This window comes from Elephas maximus, chromosome 22, assembly GCF_024166365.1.
Source record: "Elephas maximus indicus isolate mEleMax1 chromosome 22, mEleMax1 primary haplotype, whole genome shotgun sequence".
Taxonomy (NCBI): Eukaryota; Metazoa; Chordata; class Mammalia; order Proboscidea; family Elephantidae; genus Elephas; species Elephas maximus.
Window position 1 is genome coordinate 7,297,677 of NC_064840.1, and position 27,262 is coordinate 7,324,938.

General features: G+C 46.5%; 1 protein-coding gene across 1 annotated transcript in view; it reads left to right on the forward strand.

The window, feature by feature from the left end:
• The first annotated feature begins 1,538 nt into the window (after positions 1-1,538).
• The window catches only part of VPS37B (VPS37B subunit of ESCRT-I), a 43,884-nt gene continuing 18,160 nt past the window's right edge, over positions 1,539-27,262 (forward strand). Inside the window, exon 1 of the mRNA XM_049865118.1 lies at positions 1,539-1,697. Within this exon, the coding sequence (XP_049721075.1) occupies positions 1,587-1,697 (111 nt within the window). The 5' untranslated portion in view covers positions 1,539-1,586. The remainder of the gene's footprint in view (positions 1,698-27,262) is intronic.

Sequence of the window (27,262 nt, forward strand, 5' to 3'; positions counted from 1 at the left end):
ACAAAAAGGGAAAAAACAAAAACAACTTAGATATTACCCTGATGGTGATTTTATTGTGGTTTTTATTGTGGCCTTTCCGCCACAAAGCCACCTTTCTTAATCAAGTATAACAAGTTTAAAGGAAGAAAGCCATTGGAGTGCCCTTTTGCTTAAAGATAACACAAAACTCTCCCTCTAACTGTATTCATTTTTTTTTTTTTCTACCAATGTGTGCCCTTAGCCACAAGCAGCTGGAAGGACAGAAAGAACAGGTCAGTGGAGTCCAGCATAATGTAGAGGCAGATAACTCAGACCTTACAGGGAAGGAGACGCTTCATCTTATACACAAAGCCCATCAGTTAGGCAGCAAGTGTTTACTGACTGTCTCCAGTGTATTCAGCACTGAGTTAGGTGATGAGGTCACTGTGGTATAATGCCAGCATGGTGGACACCAGACTGGAAACTAGGAGGGCTGCCAATTATTTGATTTTAAGAAAAAAAAATTACTTCTTCCTCCCAGGATCTCAGTTTGTCTATGTATAAAATCAGAGAGCTATAGCGCTTAGCTCAGTTTTAGGTTTCTTCCCATTACAACTGTGCAGATTCCATGGCAGGATAATGAATTCCCAAACTCCTTATCTCAAGGGGTTTCCAGATAACTGGGAGACTGAGCAGTTGCACCACTTGGCCCATGTCACCCTGCATGTCTAGGTGCTTCCTCTAGGTTGGCATGGCCCTTGCTCATATTGCCCTAGACATACTGACTTTGTGCCGCTTCCTTCAGTGTACCAAGCTAGTCCTGTCTCATGGCTTTTTGCACGTGTTAATCTTGCTGCCTCGGGCCTCGTACAGGAATGGTGGCGGTTCCTCCCTCCCATCCTTTGATCTTATCTAGATGTCACCTTCTCCGAGAGGCCATCTTATACTACTCTAAGAGTCTTCCTTATTATTCTTATTTCAGCACCCTCTTCCTTCATTACATTCTCAAGTTTTAACCGTTTTTTTTTTTTTCTTTCTCTGTCAGTCCGTAAGCTCCACGTAGGCAGGGGTCCCTTCTGCTTTATTCAGACCTGTGTACCCAATGCTTAGTACATATTGTCGCCGAGGGCCTTAACCATTGCATCACTTTATTAAATGAATGACTTGGCTTGTCCACAACTCTGAAGAATGGAACGTCATCCACAGTGGTTTCCCCACGAAGTCCCCTTCTTTGGGATTTTCCGGGTCCGGCTGGGCTTAGGAAGGGTGCAGTAAGTTCCTCCTCACTGCCTACTTTTTTCTGGATTTCCGTATTCCTTTTCCACGAGGAAGGAGACTCATATGACATCATGGCGCACTCTCCTGTGCTGCAGTGACATCATTCCCGCCTCTCACTGGGTTCAAGGTCGCTTCTTCCCTTCTCCTTAGAACACCGCCCTAGAGCCTCCCACCTCCGCGGCCCCGCCTCGTCCCCGCCGCCTACGTCACGTCCGCCCGCCCGCGCGCCGATGACGTCACGCCCCAGTGCTGGCGTCACGTGCCCCCCCGCAGGGGGCGGGCCTTGCGGGCGGTGCTTCCGGTCGGCGGAGCCTGGCGGCCAGAGCGGCGGCGGCGGCCGAGACGCGGGCATGGCGGGCGCCGGGGGCGAGGCCCGCTTCGCCGGGCTGTCGCTGGTGCAGCTCAACGAGCTGCTGGAGGACGAGGGGCAGCTGACGGAGATGGTGCAGGAGATGGAGGAGGTGAGCCTCGCGGCTGCTCGCGGCGGCGGGGCCTCGAGTGGGCTTCGCGGGCCGGGGGCCGCGGCCCCGAGCTGGGGCGGGAGACGAGGGGCCTGAGAGGGGGCCGAGACCGCGGTCCTCAGACGGGCCTGGGGGTCTTGAGGCCAGCTTGAGGCTCTGAGGACCAAGGCTGGCTCCGAAGCGGGGGTTACGGACCCTGGAACGGGGGCTGCAGGGCTGTGGCTGGGGGTGGAGGAGGGAAGTGGGGGATCTGAGCCGGGGCTCGGCAGGGGCGGAGGGGACTGTAGTTGGGTCTGAGACCGGGCTGAGAGGGTCGAAGGCTGGGTCTGAGGCAGGGGTGGGGGCTTTGAGGGGTGATTGGCGGGGGAAGCAGGAGGACCGAGGCAGTTATTGGGGTTTTAGAGTAGTTTTGAGGGGACTAGTCGGATATGCCTTAGGAGAGGATTGGGGCTCCCCGGACAGGGCCTCGGGACTGCGGGCCTGTATCTAAGTGGGGGGCCGTCCTGAGACGGGCTTTAGAATTGGGCAGAGGTCTCTGAAGTTGGGAGGCGAAGGCATGAACATAGCCAAGGTTTTGAAGTTTTGAAGGTCTGTTTGAGGGGGCTCAGAAGTCTCAGAGCGGCCCCTCCCGAGTTTGACTTAACTGGGGGTGGTCGTCCAAGGGGTTCATAATGTAGACGGGCCTAGGGGTGACAGCAGTGTCCCTTTTTCCATAAAAATTAACCCCCTCTGTGGAAGAAGGGGACCTGGGTGTTAGAGTGTGGCCAGCTTTGCCCCACAATGTCCTACCGCCAGTGGGGCTAAGGAGGGTTTCTGGGCCAAGAGAAAATGGAGATTGGGGGCTGACGGTCCACCCCCACCTCTTTGAAAGCCGAGCGCCTGCCCGGCCTCTGGAAGGCATGCGCCACCCCTGTTCCTGGTTATCTTACTCAATCCCTTGCGGTTTGGTTGGCTCTCAGGTGCGACTGACTTCACCCTTGCACATTTGCAGTGTGCTCTTCCTTCTCTCCCTCGTTTGCAAAGATTTTCGACTCTTCTCTGAAAGTCCAATCTATGGGTCTTGGCTTCCTCTAACCAGGTGGACCCAATCTTATCCCAGATCTCCTGGCCTGTCCACCAGTCCTCCTCCTTTGTCTCTCAAGTCTGAGCCTTCCCACGCCTACTGTGCCAAGCCTCTCACCCAGTAGCCTGTGGGGGGGCTTTTGGCTTTCTTTCCAAAGAGGAGGAATTGTTCAGGACTGAGCTACCCCCTTAAAGAGGGGCTTGTATGGAGGTTGACATTCAGAATCACTGAAAAACCCTCAACAGATCATTGTCCCAAGCTACAGAGAGGCCACTGTAGTACGATGGTATCAGTCTTTCCATTAATACACCCCTTGTATTCACGGGCTTTGTAACTTGGCACATAGAGCTTTGCTCTGAGATGCGGTTTACCCCGTTTATGATGTGGCACTTTCCGTTTTGGAGAATGGTATGTGACAGAATCCATCTTTCTTGACTGAATGAGAGTTTCACGTCTCCAAAAAAAAAAAAAAAAAAAAATCTTTGCCTAGTTTATCTGCTTTTCAGTTCCTGGAAGACCTTTTGTTGATTGTCAGCAGGGGCACCTTTCTGATTTAATAATAAAATGATAGGTATTTTTTCCAATGTGTAACATCACAAATTATTTTGCTCTGTGTGACTTCTTTTTCGGTAAGAACAGAGTACTGTAGCTACACTTAACAGAAATAAACTGCATATTGGTAGAGGGAAGATTGTGGAAAGCGTCAAGTTAATTCTGCTGACTTTGAGGCTGTTGGGAAGTGGCTCACCTGTGTCCTGTACCTGAGAACCTAGAAATTATTATTGAAAGGGAAAGGTGAGTTCTAGCAGGGTCTTTTGTTTTTTTGGGGGTGGGGTGGGGGGGTTTGTTTTGTTTCTTCTGAGCAAAGGTGCCTTCACGCCAGAGTATGTTACACACATTCTGAGCGCCGATGGCCTCCACTTGATTAGATCACATAGTTCAAGTTAAATTACTCAGCAGTAGTTTGTTCTTTAGGGTGTAGTGGTTTTAGAATAAGGAAACTTAACATGAAAGCCAGGCAGCTCAGCTGGCCACGGTCACATTTTGCAAATCCCGTCACCCTGGTCATGTGTGACGGGTTTCTGAAGGAATGGGTGTAGCTTGAATAGGCAGTTTTGGCCACGGTAGTTTCACTCACCTGTTAATATCATGTGTTGGTTTATTTTGGGGTGGTTGTGCAACACAGTAGAAAACACGTCAGTGAACTGTCAACTCTAGAGCAAATGGGGCGTTTATAATATGACGTTCAAGAGCTTTCAGGCTTTGGCATCGTATAGTCCAGGCTGGACTTGGCCATTTCCCAGCTGTGTGACTGCAGGCAAGTCACTGAACCTCTCTGGGCATCTGCTGGGTAGGGATAATGTCATAATTGTACCTGTTTCACAGAGCTGATGGGAGGATTAAGTGAGACAGCGTGTGAAGTACGGAACACAGCGCGCAGTGCCCAGTAGAGTCGTTGCCGCTATTAATCATCGTTAGTAGTGCTCTCTTTTAGCAAGGTTAGTGACAACATTTACAAGTCACATCATCCTGTCAAGCTAATAGGGTCTTGGAAACCCTGGTGGCATAGTGGTGAAGTGCTGCGGCTGCTAACCAAGAGGTCAGCAGTTCGAATCCTCCAGGCGCTCCTTGGAAACTCTATGGGGCAGTTCTACTCTGTCCTATAGGGTCGCTGTGAGTCTGAATCGACTCGACGGCACTGGGTTTGGTTTTGGTTTATGGCCAAAATGCAGGAGCCCTGGTGGCTCACTGGTTAAGCACTTGGCTGCCAATGGAAAGGTTGGCAGTTCGAACCCACCAGCTGCTTTGCCAGAGAAAGATGTAGCAGCCTGCTTCCTTAAAGATTACAGCCTCAGAAACCCTATGGGACAGTTCTGTCCTGTCCTGTAGGGTTGCTGTGAGGCGGAATCGTCTCTACAGCGGTGGGTTTGGTTTTCGTTTATGGCCAAAATGATCATGTATCCCAGTAGGTCTGGGATGAGGCAGTAAGTGGAACAGGACTTTCACTGCGTATCTCTTAACTTGAACCTTAGGCCTCTTTTTCTTCTTCTTTTTTTAATTGGCAGAAGAAAGTGTTTTAAATTGTACAGTGAGGCTTCTTCCAGCCTGAGGGGCTATTTTGTGGTGACTGGAAAGTGTGGCTAGGTTTCACAGGCATTCACTGTTGGGTTTGAACACAGCTGTGTTTTATGCTTCGCTTACATGGGTTTAATTGTGGTGTGTGAGTCTGAGTTTTAGCATAACTGAAGACACTGAAACTGTTTATGTGTGTGTGTGTGTGTCTTTTCCTGTTCCTCCTGTCTGTTAGGCAGTTCCCTAAATGTAGGATATCCGTGGTGACCTTCTGCACTTTCCTTTGGCTGTGGGCTGATGTTTCATATGCACAAACTTTTTATTTTGATTTAAAGTTATTTTTACATAGCCATGGAATGCACCTCTCTCCTTCTGTGCACATGAACTCGGTTGGACTTGCATTGCGCTCCCTTAAAAGGAACCCTCACGGAGGGGATTAGGCCTCTTGGGTCACTTCTCCAAGTGTGCTTTCTGGGTAATGCTGATGGATTGGTGCTGAGTGATGATTCCACCAAGGATTCAAAATCGGGATCTTTGTTCCTGGGGCAACTGTGAGTGCCCGCAAGCAAAAATGCCAGGGCAGGATCTGAAAGACAGATCGTTTTGTGGAAAGTAAACCTGCTCTGGAGGAAGCTGTTTCTCTAAGGCGTGTTCTGCTGTGATTTGTCTGTGGGGCTGGGCAGCTCCTGCATGAATCATAATGGCTCATTGAACTCTACTGGCCTGACTTTAAGTCCGGAGCCTGCTTCCCCCACATGCAGGCTGGTGGGGCGTGATTTTTTGGACGCTGAGATGGAAACCCCTGAGTGTCTGTTACAGGAGTTTCTTTCTCTGTGGGTTGTATAGTCAGTATTGTACGTGTCAAGAATTCAACGTCAAGTTTAAGTCTTCTCTTCTGCGGGCCTGTTACTTTAACTCCTGTAAAAGAAAAAAAAATTATCCCATGTGCCCAGGAACATTTTCTGCAAATCAACTTTATCCTAGTAAAAGGAGGCATCAGATTTTGAGGAAAGAAGATAGCTGAGAGCTGTGTGATTTCTGAACTCTCTCTGCTTCAGTTTCTTCAACTCTTAGAATAGTGCCTGCCTTTTGGGTTTTGTGAGAGGCTAACTGTGACGACAGATGTTATTGATAATAGTACTTGGCACTGAAGAAGCAGTCAGCAGAGGCTGGCTGGCAGTTTTTCCCTGGCTGAGAGGGAAACTTAGTGGCTGGTTTCATTTAATTGCTCTTCACTTCGTTTACATTTGTTAAAAGTGCGTTAGAGGGAGTGTAGCACACTGGTTTGGAGTCAGAACTGGCCTTTGTGTGTGTGCCTGTGGCTTTAAAGAACAGAATTTAATTTTCTCAGCATCATGGCCATACTGATGATTCCTTCTTTGTCAGGAGCCCTGGATGTTCCTTGGTTCCCTGGCTCTCCTTGGCTTGTAGATGATCCTCAAGTGGCATTAGGTTAGGAATTCACTGTACACTCTTAAACCTGTTGCTGTCGAGTTGATTCCAGCTCATAATGATGCTATACGACAGAGCAGAACTGCTCCATAGGGTTTCCAGGGAGCGCCTGGTGGATCCAAACCGCTGACCTTTTCATTAGCTGCTGAACTCTTAATCGCTACACCACCAGGGTTTCCAGGTATGGAGCTACGGCCTCATTAAGGTAACAAAAGAAAAAAAGTATTTCCAAACAAGATCACATCCATAGATAGAACGGCCAGGAATTCAACACATACTGGGGGAGGGGTCGCACAGTTCAGTTTATAACGGTGCTTTCTTCCTTTTGATGGCTGAGTAATATTCCGTGATGTGTATAGACCACATTTTGTTTATCCATTTATCAGCAGATGGACGTTTGAGTTGTTGCCACCTTTTGGCTCTTGCAAATAGTGCTGTCGTGAACATTTGTGTACAAAAATTTTTGTTTAAATTTTAGCGCGCTTCAGGTGAAAGTTTACGGTGCAAATTGGTTTCTCATTAAAAAATTTATTCACAAATTGTATTGTGACATTGGTTGCAATCCCTGCAATGAGTCAGCATTCTCCCCCTTTCCCTTTATGACCTGAATTCCCCGTGCCCGTTCCTCCAGTTTTCCTACCTGTTCCTTTCTTCTCATCTTCGTTTTTGGGTAGGTGTTGCCCATTTGGTCTTGAGTACTTGATTAAACTGAGAAGCACATTCCTTGTGTGTGTTGTTTATTTTATAGACCTATGTAATTCTTTGGCTGAAAGGTGGACTTCAGGAGTGATTTCAGTTCTCAGCAGGGTATCCAGGGGCCATAGACTCAGGGGTTCTTCCAGTCTCTGTCAGACCAGTAAGTCTGGTCGTTTTTTGTGAATTTGAATTTTGTTCTACATTTTTCTCTCGCTCTGTCTGGGACCCTCTGTTGTGATCCCTGTCAGGGCAGTCGCTGGTGGTAGCCGGGCACCATCTAGTTCTTCTGGGCTTAGGCTGGTGGAGGCTGCGATTCATGTGGTCCGTTAGTCCTTCGGACTAATACTTTCCTTGTGTCTTTGGTTTTCTTCACTCTCCTTTGTTCTGGATGGGATGGGACCAATAGATCTATCATAGGTGGCCGCTCGCAAGCTTTTAAGACCCCAGACACTACTCACCAAAGCAGAATGTAGAATATATTCCCGTTGCCGTCCAGTCGATTCTGACTCATAGCAACCGTATAGGACAGAGTAGAACTGCTCCATAGGGTTTCCAAGGAGCGCCTGGTGGATTTGAACCTCTGACCTTTTGGTTAGCAGCCGTAGCTCTTAACCACTATGCCACCAGGGTTTCCACAGAAAAAATATATATTTGTATATATAATATATTTTATAAATAAAAATATAAATAAATATATTTTTTACATATAAAATATATAAAAATATATCTCTCTATATATTTTAATTGTGCTTTAGGAGAAGGTTTACAACTCTAGGTAATTTCTCAAACAGACATTTATACACATACTTTATGTGACACTAGTTGCAGTCCCCACAATGTGACAGCACCCTCCCCTGTTCCACTCTCTGTCTCCCGTGTCCCTTTACCCAGCTCCTGTCCCTTCCTGCCTTCTCACCCTGCCTCTGGCCGGGAGCTGCCCGTTTGGTCTTGTGTATCTGCTTGAACTAAGAAGCACACTCCTCACAAGTATTATTTTATGTTTTATAGTCCTGTCTAATCTTTGTCTGAAGAGTGGGCATCGGGAATGGCTTTTGTTCTGGGTTAGCAGCGTCTGGGTGGCTTCCGGAGTTCCTCCAGTCTCAGCCAGACCATTAAGTCTGTTTTTTTTCCTATGAATTTGAGTTCTGCTCCACACTTTTCTCCCGCTCAGTCTGGGAGTCTCTGTTGTGTTCCCCGTCAGGGCGGTCATTGGTGGTACCCGGGCACCATCTATTCTTCTGGTCTCAGGCTGATGGAGTCTCTGATTTATGTGGCCCTTTTGTCTCTTGGGCTCATATTTTCCTTGTGTCTTTGGTGGTCTTCATTCTCCTTTGCTCCAGGTGGGTTAGGACGCAAGCTTTTAAGATTCCAGATGCCACTCACCAAAGTGGGATGCAGAACATTTTCTTAATAAACTTTGTTAGGCCAACCGACCTGGAAGTCCCTCGAGACCGTGTTGTGTACAGATCTTTACGTGACCATATGTTTTCTATTCTCTTGGGTATATTAGACCTAGGAGTGGCATTGCCAGATCACATGGCAGGTAATTCAATGCTTACCTTACTGAAGATCCCCCAAACCCTTTTCCACGGTGCCTGCACCGTTGTACATTCCCAGCAGTGATGGAATTCGCAATTTCTCTACATCCTCGCCAACACTCATTATTTTTGAAGAACTGGCTTATGATACCAGCAGTGTGACTTGGCAAGTATTTAATGTTTCCAGTTGTAGTTTCCTGGTTGGAAATAAAGGGGATACAAACAATAGCCTACTCCATGGGTTGTTGGGAAGAGTAAATGAGCTCAGTGTGTAAGGTGGTCCCCAGGGTGCCCAGCACAGACCGAGCACTCCGGAAATAGTTCCTATTAGCTACTATTGCTAAACGCTCAAAGGCATAGTGTTCTTGCTGTCAAAATGGAAGATTCGACTTCTGTCCGCAGCTGTTGATCACTTACTGTGTGCAAAGCACTGTGGAGTGGTAACTTGAGTGGGCATAATCCCTGTGTTACAATTTGGGGATAAACCAAATACACAAACATTTCCAATGCTAGAAAGAATAAGAAGGAAAAGACACGTGAAATATAAATGATGTTGAAAGTCAAATGAAGAGAGGCCCTGTGGCTAGATTTGGGTGCACTTTGTTCGGTGGGTAAGATAAAATGTATATTATTAAATACAGTAATACCCACACAAGGGTAGGTAGATTAATGTAAGGAACAGCTGTGTGCTTGCTACCCGCTTCAGGAGGAACACTGCCAGCCCAGTAGAAACCTGTGTGCTCTCTCCTCCCAGCTTGGCCTCCTCCCTCCTCCCTTCTCATCCCCCATCCCCCAGGGAGCCACGATCTTGGATTAGTATTCTTTAAGTAGGATTTTGATGAAAACAACAGCAGCAGCCACTGGGGATGTCAGGAATCAGTGACAGCATGTGCAGAAGCCCAGAGGCGGGAAGGCACAGCACATGTTTTATGGCTAGTGCGGTGCTGTCTGTCTGGTCAGATTGAGTTGATGCTGTGTGGGGAAATGGCAAGAGCTTAGCCCACAGGGCAGAGCGCTGGCGTTGGCTGGGCGGTGGCTAACTTGGTAACGGCGAGCTTCAGTGAGCGGCTGACACTGAGAGGCAGTGTGACCTGAGGTGCAGTTTAGGAAAGGTGATTGGGTGGCAGAGCAGGGCCTGCGCTGGCGTGGGAAGAGGCAGGAGCCCAGGATGGAGGTGTGACAGCCTTGCTTGGAGGAGAAATGAGGATGTGAGGGGGGCTGGGAGGGGAGTGGCCCACCAGCGGGACTTGCAGTCAACTCTGACTTTGCAGAATTGTCTGTCCCTTCCCCTTGCTCTCTGAGGAACTTCGTCAGCTCCCCTTCCAAAATGGTCTCCCCACCTCCTCAGTCCCAGATTCTCGGTCCTTTAGCCTCTGTGTGCCTCTTTGGCGCTTGACCCGCTTTTGTAAGCCACTTACTTTCCCGTGTCCCTGACTAGCCTGGGCTCCTTGAGAGCTGTGTCTGCTCCTGTTTATCTCTTTGTCCTTGGCACCTAGCACGCCACCTGGCACACAGGAGGTGCCCACTTAGTGCTGATGAGCAAGTGCAGATAAGTGGGCTTCAGTGGCAATGAGGAGGAGCCTGGACAGATGTGAGTGGGGTGGGGTGAGGAGAGGAAGTCCCAGAGACTGTGTTGGCCTGAGAGGAAGGGAACGGGCAGGGCAGTTACCTGGAAGTATGGTCCTGGAGCTAAGGAGAAGAGTGTTCTGCTTGGAGATAGAAATGTGGGAGCCAGCCACCTCCAAGTGCTGGTGCAAATCCAGGAGAATATGAAAGTTGGGAAGGCCACTGGGATTAACTCAGGAGTGGGGAGAAGGAAAGAGGGCCATCGAAGGACAAGGAGAAACAAGTCAGGCGACCTTATTTTACCGACAAGCTAACAACCTGTTGAAACCATTCTCATTCTTAGGTGGGGCAGCTGTATCAGAATAGCTGAAAGAGGAACCGAGAAGTAGACTGAAGGATTTGGACTACCTTGGTAACATGCCAGTGGACGTGCCCATGAGTGAAGTGTTGCCAGCTCTGTTGCTTATTTGGTAGCAGAGTGTTGCTGTGGGGACTCAGACATCATGTTCTCAGTGCTGGGCTGTCTGTACCGGCCTGTGTGTCAGCACACCCTCGACGCATGTTACCGCCCCCTCTCAGAACTGGTCGAGACAAGTATTATTGTGGTTTCTTTTCTTTGTCAGCTGTGTGAGTTTTCAGATTCCGTCATTATTCAGAACAATTATATTACCCTGTGGCACAAAGACGGAGGAAATTTCCTTGTCGGATTTCTCCATAGGGAAGGAGGACAGTAGAGAGAGATTTGGCTTTGTTCTCACTAAGTCACATGACTGTGTTCCTGCGTGGGGGAAGCATTGTGAGGAACTTTATTACTGTGCCAAAGAATTGATGTGCAAGTTAGGTTTTTGAATGTTTTATTCTACTTCCAGCAGCGTCATAGTTAACGTTTCTTCTAAATCAAACCTTTTACTGAGCAAGTCACTTCCCCAGGGTCTGGCAGCACCTTGGGATGTGTTCCTATCCACAGCCTAGCATGGTAGAGGGAAGGAGCAGTTAATGTTTACCACTATAGGACAGCCGCTGCGTTCAAGGAGGTGTATTCAGTCCCCAGCCCTCACGGAGCACCTGTCAAACTGCTAATCCACGTAGTTTCTGTCGTTAAGGATCACAGGTATGCCGGCAGTGATTTCACAGTGTACAGGTGATGCGGACACAACCTGTAGGAGGAATGCATACCCAGCAAGCCTTTGAAGGGCTGGGAGGGTCATCAGGGAATGCTTCCTGGAGGAGGTGGTTCATGAGCTATGACTCTTAGGATGAGTTAGAGCTAACCAGGTAATGAGGGGGAAGGGACCCAGGCATGAGGTAGGCAACAAGAGCAACGGCACAGAGGACAGCAGGCATGCTAGAGGGACAAGTGCAGGGCAGGCCTCGGCTGTGAGGCTGGCAGGGTACAGATGGCTCAGATGAAACGATGAAGAGCTTGGACTTGACCCTCTGGTCAGAGGGAGCCATAGGGGGATTTTAAGCTTAAGCTAGGGAGTAATGGGGTCATACTTGGAGTTTACATAGATCATCTGCCAGCCAGCTGGAGGATGGATTTGAGGGGCGTGAGACTAGAAAGCGGGAAGATGAGCTAGGAGGCTTACAATCCAGCTGAAACGTGATTGATGAAAAAGATCGCAAGGCAGCCAGCGTAGCTGACTTCCAGGGTGCATGACTCAGAGCAGAGGCTGTCGGTTTGCCGAGCCTGGAGAGTCTCACTTTGCACAGTTCAAATAATGATGCACTTGGTTGTATGGCACATTTTAAAAGGATGTAGGGAGAAACTGGTAGAGCCAATAACACCATCAAGAAATAAAAGGCAGGAAGAGGAAGTAAAAGCTATAGATAGCTGAGAAAAAATTGGAAAGTCGTCTGTTAAGCATAGTGGTTAGGAGTGCACGGGATTTGAGTTGTTAGGGAACTTTGGGCAAGTATGTAACCTTCCTAAATGACAGTCTCCTTATCTTTAAAAAGGGGGTATTAGTAATACTATCCTTACTGAGTTGTGAGGACTCAGTGAGATAATGTTTGTAAATTACCAGAGACATGGAAACTGTTACCGTTGCTAGTGAAGGGCTTTGCGGTCATTTAATTTAGGGTCCTGTTACCCTCCACGTTCCTTGTTGTTAGATACCATGGGGTTGGTTCCAACTCATAGCGACCCCATGTACAACAGAACGAAACACTGCCCGGTCCCGCGCCATCCTCACGATCGTTATGCTTGAACCCGTTGTTGCAGCCACTGTGTCAGTCCATCTTGTTGAGCTCTTCCTCTTTTTCACTGACCCTCTACCTTGCCAAGCGTGATATCCTTCTCCAGGAACTGGTCCCTGCTGATAACATGTTCAAAGTACATGAGACGAAGTCTCACCATCCATGCTTCCGAGGAGCATTCTGGCTATACTTCTCCCAAGACAGACTTGTTCGTTTTTCTGGCAGTCCATGGTATATTCCCTGTTCCACGCTAGCACCATGATTCAAAGTCATCAGTTCCTCTTTGGTCTTCCTTATTCACTGTCCAACTTTCTCATGCATATGAGGCGATTGAAAATACCATGGGTTGGGTCAGGCACGCCTTAGCCCTCAAAGTGACATCTTTGCTTTTCAATACTTTAAGGAGATCTTTTGCAGCAGATTTGCCCAATGCAATGCGTCGTTTGATTTCTTGACTGCTGCTTCCGTGGGCATTGATTGTGGATCGAAGTAAAAGGAAATTCTTGATAACTTCTGTATCTTCTCCGTTTATCACGATGTTGCTTATTGGGCTGGTTGTGCGGATTTTTGTTTTGTTTATGTTGATGTTCCTGAGAGCCCTAATGCTGAGGATGTTAATGGCTACTACATTAAAAAAGGGTTCCCTGGGAAGCGGGAAGCCAGTGAGTTAAATGAGAGGCATTTGTTTTGATTTGTTTCTTACCGCTAGGCTTTGCGTGGTATTTCCCAGACTTATTTCTTCACAGAACTTTTGGAAAGTCTCATGGGACCAGCTTCCATGGGGCTGTGGCAGATGCTTGTTTAGAGGGTAAATGTACCATCTGCTCCCGTAGTCCATGGGTGTGGGTCTAGCCTGGACAATGCCACGGTTACCTGAGGTCCATGAGGACAAGCCAGCGCTGGCCAGGAAAAGCTGCCCAAGTTTCACATATTTGTGTTTAAGAAGGCGGGGAGGTACAGCCTGTTTCTGTTTTTGATCCCAACCGATCAGATCTTTAAAAGTAACATTTTAAAGCATGTTTATTACAGAAAGCTTGAAAAATGCTGAAACCTATAAAGAGAAATATAATCAGTCACATGCTGTACCAGCACCCAGAGATAAACACTATTAACAAAACTGTTTTTTTTTTCCTGTATTTTTCTCCCCACTAGGATTATTCTGTATATACCAAAAAAACCAAACCCAGTGCCGTCGAGTCGATTCCGACTCATAGCGACCCTATAGGACAGACTAGAGCTGCCCCATAGAGTTTCCGAGGAGCGCCTGGCGGATTCGAACAGCCGACCCTTTGGTTAGCAGCCGTAGCACTTAACCACTACGCCACCAGGGTTTCCATTCTGTATATAGAGGCTCTTTAAAAAAAGACTTTTTTTAACTTAAATATATACTCTGGACATATTCTTGGTATTTTACCTGCGTATTTTCATGAGACATGATTTTTAACAAAATGTTTCATCATGTGGCTATGCCATAATTAATGTAACTGCTGCCTTGTGATTGGGCATTTAGGGACTTCTTTGCTATCATAAGTTATATTGCAGTTGATGTATCTTGGAACATGTATCTGTTAAAATGACCAACATTTAACATTTTTTGGAAAATGGGTGAAGTATTTTTTTTTATATAGGCAGTTCCTTTAGGTAGACCACCTAATTTCCGACATTAGATACAATCGTATGGTTTATCGTTAGGCATGTCAGTAGGATAACCTGGAATTATTGATTCTCGTTTGACTAATCCTTTCTCTACCCACGGGCTGAAAAAAAGTTCCCTGATTAGAATAGCATTTTCTTGTTTATACTGAGCTGAGTAATTTCAGTCATGTGAGAGCAAGTTTCACCGGATTCTCGGGGCAGGTGTTGGAAAGGCCATATCATGATGTATTTTAGATGTAAAAGCAAAACTGCCGAAAGACATGGTCTTAAGAAACAGAACTCCAGAGTCCACCTGGATAGGCATTTTCTTATTTGCACCTGTGTAAAGACTTTTTTTTTTTTTTTAATTCTCCTATATGCATTTCTTGTAAATTGTGGTTAAAAGGAAGTAGAGAAGGGCATAGACAGTGGGGGGTGGTGTGGAAAGCTTGTACTAAACAAACGACCGCTCTGGTGTTGGTCCTGGCCAGAAACCCCCCAATTTGGCTGGGCTAGTATAGGAGTTTAGAAATTCTCTCTTCCAGAGATTGCTGTTGTTTTTTTTTTTTTTTTGGCTGGATTTTAAAATTACAGTAGACACCGTTAACTGACCTCCCTCTGTTTAACCCTTTCAAGACTCATGGGACATATGGCATTCCACCTGGTTTTCATGCTGCTGGAGTTGTTTGAAAAGGGGGTTTTAATGCACCTAACCTCAAGGTGGGAGCCTTTGGACATGCATGAAACTCAAAAATCCTGAGCCGGAGCCTCATTTTTGTATAGATTGAGCATCATCGTAGGTGAAGCCTCCCAGATGTGTGAATTTTCTAAACTTTAGACAGATTACCCTATATTTCTGTGAGATTAAGCCTCCGCACTATCTGTCCCAGTCACTATGTTCTAGTGATACTTATGGGAAGAATAAGCTAATAAGCTATTGCCAGTCTTCATTCAGTCGTAGTGGCCATTGTCTCTTCTGTGACATTGTTTCCAGATGTTAACGGCTCCCTCCTTTATCCCCCATGTGAACAGTAATGCCTTCCCAATAAGGAGTAGTGTGTGGTGGTGGAACTGTTGAAGAGTTATTCCGCCCCCACACTCACCCCCTGGGCCCGGTCACTGCTTCGGCATGTGGCTGGTGGGCCGCACGGCTGTGAGCAGGTCTGCGGGATCCTGGGGCAGCTGTGTCTGCTTCGGAGCTGTCACTGCTGCTGTGGTTAGAATGAAGAATGCGCAGTATGGGGAGTTTGCGTGAGATTCAGATCCCTTTAGTTTTATTTATTTTTCCTCAAAGTACTGCTTTTGCAGTAAGGAAGAATGTATTGTACCATGTTTTGAGAAGTTTCATGAAAAATAATAAAAAGGCCGAGGAGAAGGAAGCTAGAATGGAGTGATGCGCTGTCATTGCCAGGTGCCTTCATGTGTTACCTGGTGTTTTGTAAATTTTCCGGGGGGGGAAAAAAAAAGATGTTATCACTGAGTCGTACTGGCAGAATATACGTCGTCCACGACCCGCCAAGACACATGGGACGCCACATAATGAGTATCAAAATTCATAACTCATAACAAAAATTCTGAGCTGGTCCTTCAGTCGACATGCCTTCATTAGTGAAAACATACAGTATCAACAAAAAATTCAAAGGAGAAAATAATTAGGTCTTGAGAGAGTTTTAACTGACGTGTTCCAGGAATTCACGTTCTGCATTCCCTCCATCAAACCTAGTTCATGATTAGTGTGTCTGGGCATTTCTGCTCCCTTCGCTGGAGTTGTAAGCTTATTGAGGACCAAATGTCTTTGTTCCCAGATCCGTTTGTTTCACTTGTATTTGTTACAGCAGTTCTGTGATTTCATCAAATACCCTGGAAACTTGATGAACCCTGAGAGTAAAAAGAGAAGACGTACTCAGGAAAACTGTAAGCTAGAGTGCTTTTGGGAAAGTTAATATAAGGTGATTCGCTAGAAAAAAAAATTGCTGGTGGATTAGATTGGAGGAAGGTTGAAGAATCCTAGAAGGTCTCTACTCAGATTTCTTGACCGGTGTCTAAGTTTTCACTCCACATGAAAGGATGTGGTCTGTGTAAAACACACGCACGCATGCACGCGTACACACACACACACACACACACAGCAAAACCTTTTGCAACTCCAGTTAGTGGACCGGCTCTCCAAAAAAAGATCTTTGCGTTAATTAAAAAAATTGACAAATCTGTATCTTTAAAATAAAATGTTGAGAGCATGTGTATTTTTAAGTGATTCACTGCTTTATCCAGACTTGTCAGTTCACCAGCAGCTACCTGGTCTGATTGTGGGGGTTAGGAGACTTCTGTTAGATTCCCTGGCCTTCAGCTGCAGAGATTCTGACCCAGTGGGTCTGTGGAAGGGCCACATGTGAGAAGAAGCCTTTCCTTCTAGGAAACCAGGGACTAGGGCGTCTGAGACGTGGACCAGGGTGGTGAACGTCGGTCGGCTTGGGTGTCCCATCCTGTCTTCTAATCCGCATGCCTCCCCTCCTCCACCCCGGGTCCTCAGTTATTTTAAAGCCAATGACACAAGTAAAGTTGCGTTTTTTTATTATTGTAAAATACACCTAACATAAAATTGATCATTTTAACCATTTTTGAGTGTACAGTTCAGTGGTATTAAGTACATTCACAGTGCTGTAATCATCACCGCTATCTTTATCCAGATCCTTATCATCCCAGACAGAAACTCGGTCCCCATTAAACAGCAACGCCCTGTTATTTCCTTCATCCAGCGCCCAGTAACCCCTGTTCTATTTCCTGTCTCTCTGCATTTGCCTTTTCTGGATATTTCATGTCAGTGGGGTCATATAAAGCAGCCCTGGTGGTGCAGCGGCTGAGCGTTCTGCTGCTAGCCAAAAGCTCAGGGGTTTGACCCCACCAGCAGCTTTGTGGAAGAAAGGTGTGGCAGTCTGTTCCTGTAAAGATTTACAGCCTTGGAAACCCTATAAAAAACCAAACCTGCTGCTGTTGAGTCGATTCCGATTCATAGCGACCCAATGGGGCAGTTCTACTCTGTCCTGTGGGGTCACTGTGAGTCTGAATTGACTCGATGGCAACGGGTTTTGAGTTTTGAGATTATATACTGTTTGTCCATTTGCATCTGGCTTGTTTTACTCGGCATAATGTCTTCAGGGTTCATCCATGTTGTAGCATGTATCAGAACTTCATTCTTTTCCGGCTGCACAATATTCCCTTGTATAGGTATCCCACATTTTGTTTATCCATTCATCTGTTCATGGATACTTAGGTTGTTTCAACCCTTCAGCTATTGTGAATAGTGCTGCTGTGAACATTGGTGTACACGTATCTGTTTGAAACCCTGCTTTCACTTCTGTCGGGTATATTGGTATGCATCACTTAACATTCATTCGGGCAACATCCGACCACTTATACGTCCGTGGTCCCGTAAGGGTTTTTTTTTTCTTTAAAGGGGAAAGGAACTCTCCTTTTATTTTTTCCCCTAATGGTTTAGTGGTTTTAAAGACCCCAAACCCAGACTCTTGCAGCACTGGACCATGAGTGGGCTATAGGGATGAGGCGGAGAACATGGCTCTGGGCACGGGCTCTGGGCTTTGTCTGGTGGGCAGGCGGGCCATGGGGGCTGTGGGGAACAGCGGGCAGGGCTGGGCGTGCTCTGCGCCCTCCTCCCTCGTTTCCTCACGCTCCCCTCCTGCCAGTACAGCCGCTGCCTGTTCCTCCGTCCTCCACCAGCAGTTCCAGCAGCAATAGCAGCAGTGGCTGTGAGGTCAGCCAGAAGCAGGCCCTCATAAGATTTTAATATGGTATTTGCACGTCCAGTTCACATCATTTCCTATATCACAGAATGTATTGTGGATGTTAAGGGACACATACCTGTATAACATTTTTATAGCACCTGGCAGTTATCAGAACTGTTCATAGCTATTATTTTATTGCTGTATTATTGATACCTTATTATTATTGATAAATTATCTAAATAATTCAGAAGTCCCAGAAACTAAGGAGCTAGATCTCGTTTTTTCCCTGGAATGTTAGGAAATTAGTGTTCTAGAAAAACAAAACAGCCCTGACGTGTTGTGCCTGCCAGAGCTAGAAAACTGTCTAAGCGTCCATCCCCAAGACCACTTTGTTCTTCTCTAGGACTGTTCCACTTGTTTTCAAACCTAACTTCCTGCATTTCTGTGGTCAGTTGCACTTCAAGTGAATAACATACTAATTTTTAAGATACAAACCAGCTCCACATGGAGGAGCTTTTCAGTCTCTATTCCATTGCCTGCTACTTTCAGAAACAAGTTTAATCTCAAGAAGGATTTTGAAGAATAGCCATCTTTATTAGTTTAATAGTTGGAAGTAATATACCCTTCTGTTTGCCGAGTAGGCTGTTCTGGTGGAGCAGTCGATAAGCAGCTGGTAAGTTTTCTGTCACAAGTAGGCCGTTGCCTTGGAGATGGTTTCACACAACCCACAGGATTGTTGTATTTTAGAACATTTTCCTCATGGTCTTTACAGTTCCTTAACTTTATTTTGGATCTTTAATTTTGACCTAAACATATTAAACCGTCCAACACTGCAAATGTTAAATTTTTAAAGGAAAGCTCAAAGAAGAATTGAGTTAAGCCACATTCGGTTGTGTTTGCAGCACACCTCTGGGAACTTGCCGGCTTGGGTTACAGGCTTCACCATAAAGCCTGGAGTCACTGGGAACCGTGGCAGGGTTAATTCATCAGTGGCAAGGTCTTTTCACAGAAGAGAAGATGAATTTGGGCTTTCTAAAAACCTAACCTTTAATAAAGCCCAAACTCAAAATTACGTGTGACTTTGGTGAAATGGACCCTGAAATTAATTGTTGGGTTAAATGAAGTTGAGTAAAAGGAGATGCGATTAGCCTGGCTGAGTGCATGCCAAGCCTTCTCCATCACCTAATCCGTAAGCCTGCTGTATTTAAGGTCTTAGTTAACCTAAACTTTTCTACTAGTGGAAAAATACAAAAGCTAAGATTTGTTGTGTTCTTCATCTTTGTACTAAACATACTTAATGTTCCACTTAACTTTATCTGGAGAGGAAAGATCAAAATCAAAGTGAATTTCCCACCTAAAGGAACCAGCGTTCCTTGGAGAATGGCTAGCCCAGATGAGTGGGGGACATCTTGTTTTGCCAGAGAGCATGACAGTTGTCAGAGCCCCCTGGGGCTGTGTCACTTTGAAGGTTATGTCAACTGAAAGCGTCAGCTGGGTCTCCACTGGCCAAGGTGGACAAGGTGCACATCAGAAAGAATAGGGACTGCAAATGATATAAAAGTAAAAATCTGTGTCTTAATAATTTGTTGTTGTTAGGTGCCGTTGAGTCGATTTTGACTCATAGCCACTCCATGTGACAGAATAGAAGTGTCCCGTAGGGTTTTCTTGGCTACAGTCTTTATGGGAGCAAATGCCAGGTCTCTTGCCCCTGGAGCCCCTGGGTGGGTTCATACTGCCAGCCTTTTGGTTAGCACCTGAGCGCTTAACCGTTTGTGCCACCAGGTGTCTTTGGCTTAATAATAATCCTACCCAAAAAAGCTTATTGGTAATTTTTCTAGGTTGCTAGGACACCAGCTCAGCATTCCAAAAGTTGGTTAAAAACAAGAAGGAGTCAAGTATTCTGTGTTTCCTATACGATCTGTATTTCAGGTGATGAATGAGATGAGGCAGGAATCTTTTACAGAAGAATTCAAGCTGGCACATGCAGAAGGTAAAATTAAGGAATTATTATTAATTTTATTAAGTGTGATTTTGGCATTGGACTCAGGGCTAAGAAGTTTTTACCCATTAGAGAGACATACTAAAGTTTTTAAGGGTGAAATGATAAGATGCCTTGCAGTTACTTTAAATACTTAACAAGAAACCAAAACAGTGGGGGTCCAGGTGAAATGAGATGGGCAGGTGTTAATTGCAGAACCTGGGAGAAGGGTCCACAGGGGTTCGGTACACCAGTCTCTCTACTTTTCTTTATGTTTGAAAATATCCTCAATAAAAAGTTAAGTAAAAGATATAAATAGTGAAATTTAGATGATCATTACAACTTGAAAATAGAGAAATGATGGTAGACTAGTGAATTTCCACTCGATCCTACAGCATGAGTTTCTGCGTGATTCTGTGGCATGGTCGTGTGGAAAACGCGCTTGGAGGCAGAATATCCCAGCAGCTAATGCAGTTACTGGAGGGTGACTGGCAGGTCACTTAACCGCCCTAAGAATTTTATTATCTTTCTCCTCAGTAAAATGGGGACAATATTTGTCTGTTCCAAAGAGGATTAAATGGAGCAAATGCGTGACGAGCACACAGCAAAACCCGTGGCCGTCAAGTCGATCCCAGTTCAGGTGTCCCGTAGATGTCAGCAGATGTCATTGAAATGAGCAATGTGATCAGAGCATCACCAGCAACTTGTCTTGTTTGAATCTGTGAATCCACACCTGTTTTGATTTGTTTTTCTCTCGTCTCTCTGGAGCCTTTCATTAGAAGGGCCCGTGTGGTCTGTGTGCACAAGGCTGCAGTACTGGCTGAGCGGCGTCCCCTGGAATTGGGTGAGGCCCAGCTCACAGACCCTGTGTGCATGGATGGTCTTTACCCAGGTGGCTCTCTGGAAGGCCCGCGGGGACAGACTACCTTCTGAGCTGTGTCCCCCGAGCCTGGTACATAGAAGGTGGTTCATAGAGGTTTCTCGAATGAGTGAATGAATGAACCACTGCATTAATGGCTGTTAAGAGCTATAGTCGAGGTACTGAAGTTTGTGTGTGATTTTTAAATGCATGTATAAACTGTAGTGGATCCAAAGGTATCATGATATTAATATTACTATCAAATTCTGGTACTCTTTCTGGATGGGAAAGAGAAGGCTAAAGAGAAAGGAATTACGGAAGCTGTCTCCACATACGTTCTGTTGTCTAACGTGTCTCCACATGTGTATTGTATGTTTGACGTGTCTCCACGCGTTTTGTTGTCTAACGTGTCTCCACATGTGTATTGTATGTTTGACATGTCTCCACGCGTTTTGTTGTCTAACGTGTCTCCACGTGTGTATTGTATGTTTGACGTGTCTCCACGCGTTTTATATGTCTAAAGTGTTTCCCCATGTGTTGTCTGCTGCGTCTCTGCTATAATGGATAGTTCCACTGTAGAGCAATCTGTTCATAATCTTAATTTTTCCCCTTACGTTTTACTGCCAAACCATTAGAAAACTAGGAATACAAATGATTTCCCAGTCCACGTTGTGGTTCTTTTAATAATAAGCATTAATCTATGATGTAACGGTTAAAAAATTTATTATAAACATTTAAAAAAGCTAATCACAACAGCTTAGCAAGGTTTTAAGAGTAACTCACAGATACTGGCCTGAGGCCCTGACAGGATTCTTGCAGAGTAAATTGAATAAATACTTAGCCATGTTCCCGTGTTGGGCTGGGTGCTGGGCTAGGGTCTGGCATGGGGGAGTGAGGAAGGCATAGTTCTGCCCCTACAGGACTTAAAGGTTCTCATCAGAAGAATGGGTGTCAACTCAAATGTCCTTTCATTCCATCAAGAAAATCTTTCCAGTTACAGAGTGAAACCAGTCAGAGCCGGACCTCCTTGGGACTGCCGTGTTTTTCCAAGTCTTGAAAGTTTTCCACTTGACGGGTGTCTTAGTCATCCAGTGCTGCTATAACAGAAATACCACAAGTGGGCGGCTTTAACAAACAAATTTATTCTCTCACCGTCCAGGAGGCTAGAAGTCTGAATTCAGGGAGCTGGCTCCAGGGGAAGGCTTTCTCTCTCTGTCAGCTCTCGGGGAAGGTCCTTGTCATTAATCTTGCCTGCTCGAGGAGCTTCTCAGCCCAGGGACCCTGGATCCAAGGGACGCTATTCTCCTGGCTCTTGTTTCTTGGTGGTATGAGGTCCCCCGTCTTTCTGCTCGCTTTTCTCTGTTATATCTCGGAAGAGATTGGTTTAAGGCACCACCTAATCTTGACCTCATCAGTGTAATTGCTGCTCATCCATTTTATTACTTCGTAGTGATAGGATTTACAACATACAGGGAAATCCCATCAGAAGATAAAATGGTGGACAATTATACAAGGGAATCATGACCTAACCAAGCTGACAGATGTTTTTGGGAGACACAATTCAATCCATGACAACAGGGTATAGTCACCACTTTTCTGTTGCTCTCTGTTTAGTGGAAGACATTTTGGTTTTCCTTCTCTGACAGGTTTTCCCCTTACACAGGTTCTGGCTTTCGCGCACCAGTCAGGGTCCTGGCATACTCAGCTTGGGAGGCTTGAGAGGCGTTTAACAAAAGGACTTCTCACGCAGAGATGGCGTGGGACTGGCGTGGTGTGAGAGGCGGGGCAGGGTGCGGAGAGCCCCCAGAGGGATATCTGGGGTGGAAGGATAGGGCACTTCGCCAGCCTGCTATGACCCCCACAGGGGACCTGGGAAGTAAAGCCCTCTCCTCCATTTCACAGTTCTCCTCTCACCCTCCATCCCTATCGCTGGATCTGACCGGAACCGGAGGGTAGGCAGCGGGTAGTGTGGTCATTATGGATTGGGTTCTTGGCCCTGGGACATAGAGCAGGGTGGGGGTGGATCTTGAGGGCACATGGAAGGTTCTAGCACTCCATTAGTTTCGTAGGGCTGCCATAACAAAGCACCACAAACCTGGGGCTGAAGACAACGGATGCTTTTTGTCACAGTTTTGGAGACTGGAAGTCCGAAATCAAGGCATCCGTGATTCCTCCCAAGGCTGTAGGCAAGAATCTGTCCCTTGTGTCTTCCAGCTTCAGGTGGCCTATCTGCTTCCTTGGCTGGCAGCCTCATCACTCTGTCTCGATCCATCTTCACAGAGGAGGCTTCCTCCAATGCGTCTGTCCACGTTGTGCATCTCTTTTAAGGATGTTTGTCCTTGGAGATCGAGCCACTCTATAATCCAGGACTATCCACTCACCTCAGAGTCCTTCACTGATCACACTTGCAAAGACTCCTTTCCAGAGAAGGCCACATTCACAGGTTCTGGGGATTAGGACGCGGATATAATCTTTTTTGGGGCTGCCATTCAGCACCCTGTCATTCCAAGGACAGTTAGAACCCCCTCGTCACATGGTGATAACTCGTTATTTGTGTGATTCTCTTTTTAATCTGTCATTTTCAGATGACGACACTCACGTCCACTTGGCCTGCACTGCCTGCCCTACCCAGAGCCAGCACAGAAAACCCGTCTTTTGGGGATGAGTGAGCAAGTGCAGGAAAGCCAGTGGTGTGCGCAGTGCATAGACTGAAAACCACTGATTCGACACTTTACACAGGTGAACTGTGTGGGTCACAGCTCCACAAGGGAGTGGCTCAGAGAGCTTTGAGGATTTCAGCCAGGTGTGGGCTGCCCAGAGAGCTCTGAGGATTTCAGCCAGGCGCGGGCTGTCCGGTCCGTTCAGAAAAGGCTCTTAGCGGTTGTATTGGGCCTGGTTAGGGTGGGGTTATAAAGCTAAGTTTTCGGGGAAGGAGGGTATTTCCAGAAGAGGAACCAGCTTGAGCAAAGTCATGGGGAATAAAACCATTTTATCTGTAGCCTTTGACCTACTGCTTATTTTCTTAACAAATTGCTCGTCAAATAAAAAACACAAATGTGATTGTTGTGTATAGATGCCAGGCTTTCTGAGGGTGGTGCTCACTGGCGGATCTGTGTTTTTATCTTCAGTAACTCAGCCCAGATTCTGAGGATAGATTGGATTTTGAGTACTTAAAGATTTCCAATATATTAAGAATTTCCATTCATTTGTTTAAATTCACCAACATAATTCAGTAATGTCATTTACTTTGTTATGATAAGGGTTACGTTATAGTGTAACGAGGGAGCAAGGAACCTCTATGAGTATTTTTCCATAAAAGTTAAGCCTCAGCTTGAAAGTGTTGACACATTTTTCTGCCCAAGTGTTTAGGAAAGCACGATTGTAATTACAGATGGAGGAGCCAGTCACTGGCCAGCTCAGATCAGAACCTCACATTGAGAAGTATGTGGTTTGGGATGCCTCCACTGGAAACCCGAGCCCTTGACCCACGCTGGCCCACGGCGCTGCTGGCCACCTTCCCATCCCTACACCTCCCCTCTGCTCACCGCATCCACATGTCATCCAGAGCAGAGCTTGTATCCGTTTTCTTCCCTAGGACCCTGTCTTAGTTATCTAGTGCTGCTGTAACAGAAATACCTGAAGTGGGTGGCTTTAACAAACAAATTTACTCTCTCACAGTTTAGGAGGCTGGAAGTTCGGATTCAGGGTGCCAGCTCCAGGGTAAGGATGCTGTGTAAGATACCTTTTTTCTTGTTATAAGCAAGGACACTTTACTTCCCTAGGACCCTTACCCTTCTGGTTCTACTAATAGTTGTTAAAACTAAAAATAATGGCTTTCCCGGAACAACTAGATGGTGCCTGGTTACCAGCACCAACTGTTGTGGCAGGGATCACGGTAGAGGGTCGGACAGAGCAGAAGAAAATGGGGAACAAAATTCAAATTCACACACACACACAAAGAGCAGGCTTGCTGGTCTGACGGACTGGAGAAACCCCGAGATTATGATCTCAGACACCCTTTTAAATCAGCACGGAAGTCACTGCTGAGGTTCACCCTTCAGCCAATGATCAGAGAGGTCAATAAGGCCAACAGTAACATATGTGAGGGACGTGCTTCATAGTTCAGTCACGTACACGAGACAAACGGGCCCACCAGCCCAGAAGCAAAGACGAGCAGGCAGGAGGGGACAGGAAAACTGGACGAATGGCAACAGGGAACCCGGGGTGGAGAAGGGGAGAGTGTTGACACATCACGTGGTTGGCACCCAATGTCACAAAACAATGTGTGTCTTAATTGTTCAGTGAGAAACTAATTTGCCATGTAAACTTCCACCTAAATCACACACACACGAAATAAAAAAATAATGGCTTTATTTTTTTCTGTAAAGGTATACACGCTTGTTATAATAAATCTAGTAGAAAGAGGAAAGTAAGAATATCACACCATTCAGACATTGCTGTTGGTATCTTTAGGCCAGCATCCTCCCTGAAACCTTTCTCTGCTTGTGGCTCAACAGGCAGAGAGAACTTTATACGTGCTGTAAACGCTGCTGTTGTGGGCCTTGTTTTTCTTAGGTTCTGATGAGAAAGAGAGACTGAAGTGAAACTGACTGTATTGCTGAAATTTAGAAAAGTGTTTCTTTACCACAGAGAGATGATTTCCTGATGGTTAAAAAAGATAATTTCCCCACGGTTAAGGACAAAGACCATGTAACATACGAAGAAGTTGGAGACGCGGTTTTCAGTTCCGGCTGTCTCTTCACTCCCTGCCACGAAGCCGAGGACATGAGCAAGTCTAATCGTTTGTAAAATGTGGTGGGCCTCTGGGTGTGTTCTCAGACTTACTGTCAGATGTGGTTACAGACGTCGGGTTCCAATCGATCTGAGAGCCGAGTGCTGGCTGTGTGCCACTGAGAGAGGTTGCCTGACCTTGCCGCGTGGTGCCCCGCTGCCACGGTGGGGCCTGGCAGGTGGTTCTGAGCAAATGGTGTTTCCTTCCTGTTTTCTCAGACGTCGCAAGGTGGGGTTCTTTTCTCAAAGGAAAGGAATCTTGAGGATCTGAGAGTCTTTTTTACATCTAGTGCTGCATCAGGGAGCCCCCCTGGGTGGCGCAGGTGGTTAACATGCTCAGCTACAAACTGAAAAGTTGGAGGTTTGAGTACACGCAGAGGCACCTTGGAAGAGGATCTGACGATTTTCCTAAAACTCAGCTGTTGAAAACCCTGTGGAGCACGGTTTAACGCTGACCCATACGGGGTCACCATGAGGCAGAGCTGTCTCAGTCGCAGCTGGCTCAGGGCAGCATCAAAGCTGTGCTCTGGGCTGATGTGGCTGTAAGAAGAGCTTCACGAACCTCCCACCGTCAGCACCCAGATCCCATCCAGTTGGCGGGTCCTCCAGGCCCCCCGGAGCGTGCTGTGGATGTGCTCTGAGTGGGCACAGCCGATGTTTATGTGACACCATCCTAATACCCAGAGGATGTAAAAATGACAGCCCAGGAGCAGCCATCAGTGAGGGCTTTATTTGGACTCTGTTGCTACCTTGTGACTCAGGCTTTGCCAGTACACACTAGTTGCCTTTTGATTATAGTCCATGGCTTCTTCGTTCCTCTCTCCTTGGACTTTGTAATATGTAAGGTGGTTTTGATGCTCATTATGCCCTACGAAAATAAGATTTATAGGATTCCTTTTTACGGTTATAAAAAGCACTGGCTTCCAGCCCTACCTGTACTTTGGAGTCACCTGGGGCATTTGAAAACAATACCTGTGCCAGAGCCCCAATGCCTAGAGATTCTGGTTGTTTTGGGGTTGGCCTGGGCATTGGGATTTTTAAAAGTTTCTCTTCCTCTCCCCCACGCCCCCCACCGCAAACCCCAAAACCAAACCTGTTGCCACTGAGTCAATTCTGACTTATGGCGACCCCATGTGTTACAGAGTAGAACTGCTCTATAGGGCTTTCTTGGCTGTTGTCTTTATGGAAGGGGGCTGTGGTGGCACAGCGGGTAAGTGCTCAGCTGCTAACTGAAAGGCTGGCGATTTGAACCCCCCAGCCACCCCATGGAAGAAAGATGTGGCAGCTTGCTTCTATAAAGACTACAGCCTTGGAAGCCTTGTGGGGTAGTTCTGTTCTGTCCTATAGGGTCAGTATAAGTCAAAATGGACTCAAGGGCAATGAGTTTTTTTTTTTTTTTTTAGTCTTTATGGAAGTAGTTCGCCACGCTATTCTTTTGTGAGGCCCCTGGGTGGGTTTGAACTGCCAGCCTTAAGGCTAGTAGTCGATTTTAAGCCACTGGACCTGAGTTCTGATGAACAGCCGGAGTTGAGAAGCCCTGCTGAGCAGCAGTACTTAACAACATGCTGGCGTGCCTGTGTGTAGTGTAAATAAGCGCTGGTGCCTTTTTCAAGGTTACCTTGGGAGACCTGCCCTTGCTTAGGACTTTGGAGGAAATTCTGCTTTCGGAATTACCCTCTGGTCCAGTGTGAGAGCCCACGAAAACAGTCTCAGATGACTTAGTATGGGGGCCCACCTGTTGCATGTGGGATTTGGGGCATTTAGTGCTTGACAAGCACAGCTTCTTGTTATTTTTTTTCATTCAACAGATATTTGCTGAGCAGCTGGCATGTGCCAGGTGCTTGGTCTGTGACAGACAACAGGATACTGCCTTCCGGAGTTTCTGTTCCCCTGGGGGAGAGGGGTGTGGATAGTGAGAAACAAATTTAATGATCACCGATGGCAATTCTCCATTTCTAGAATTTGGTCTTTTCGA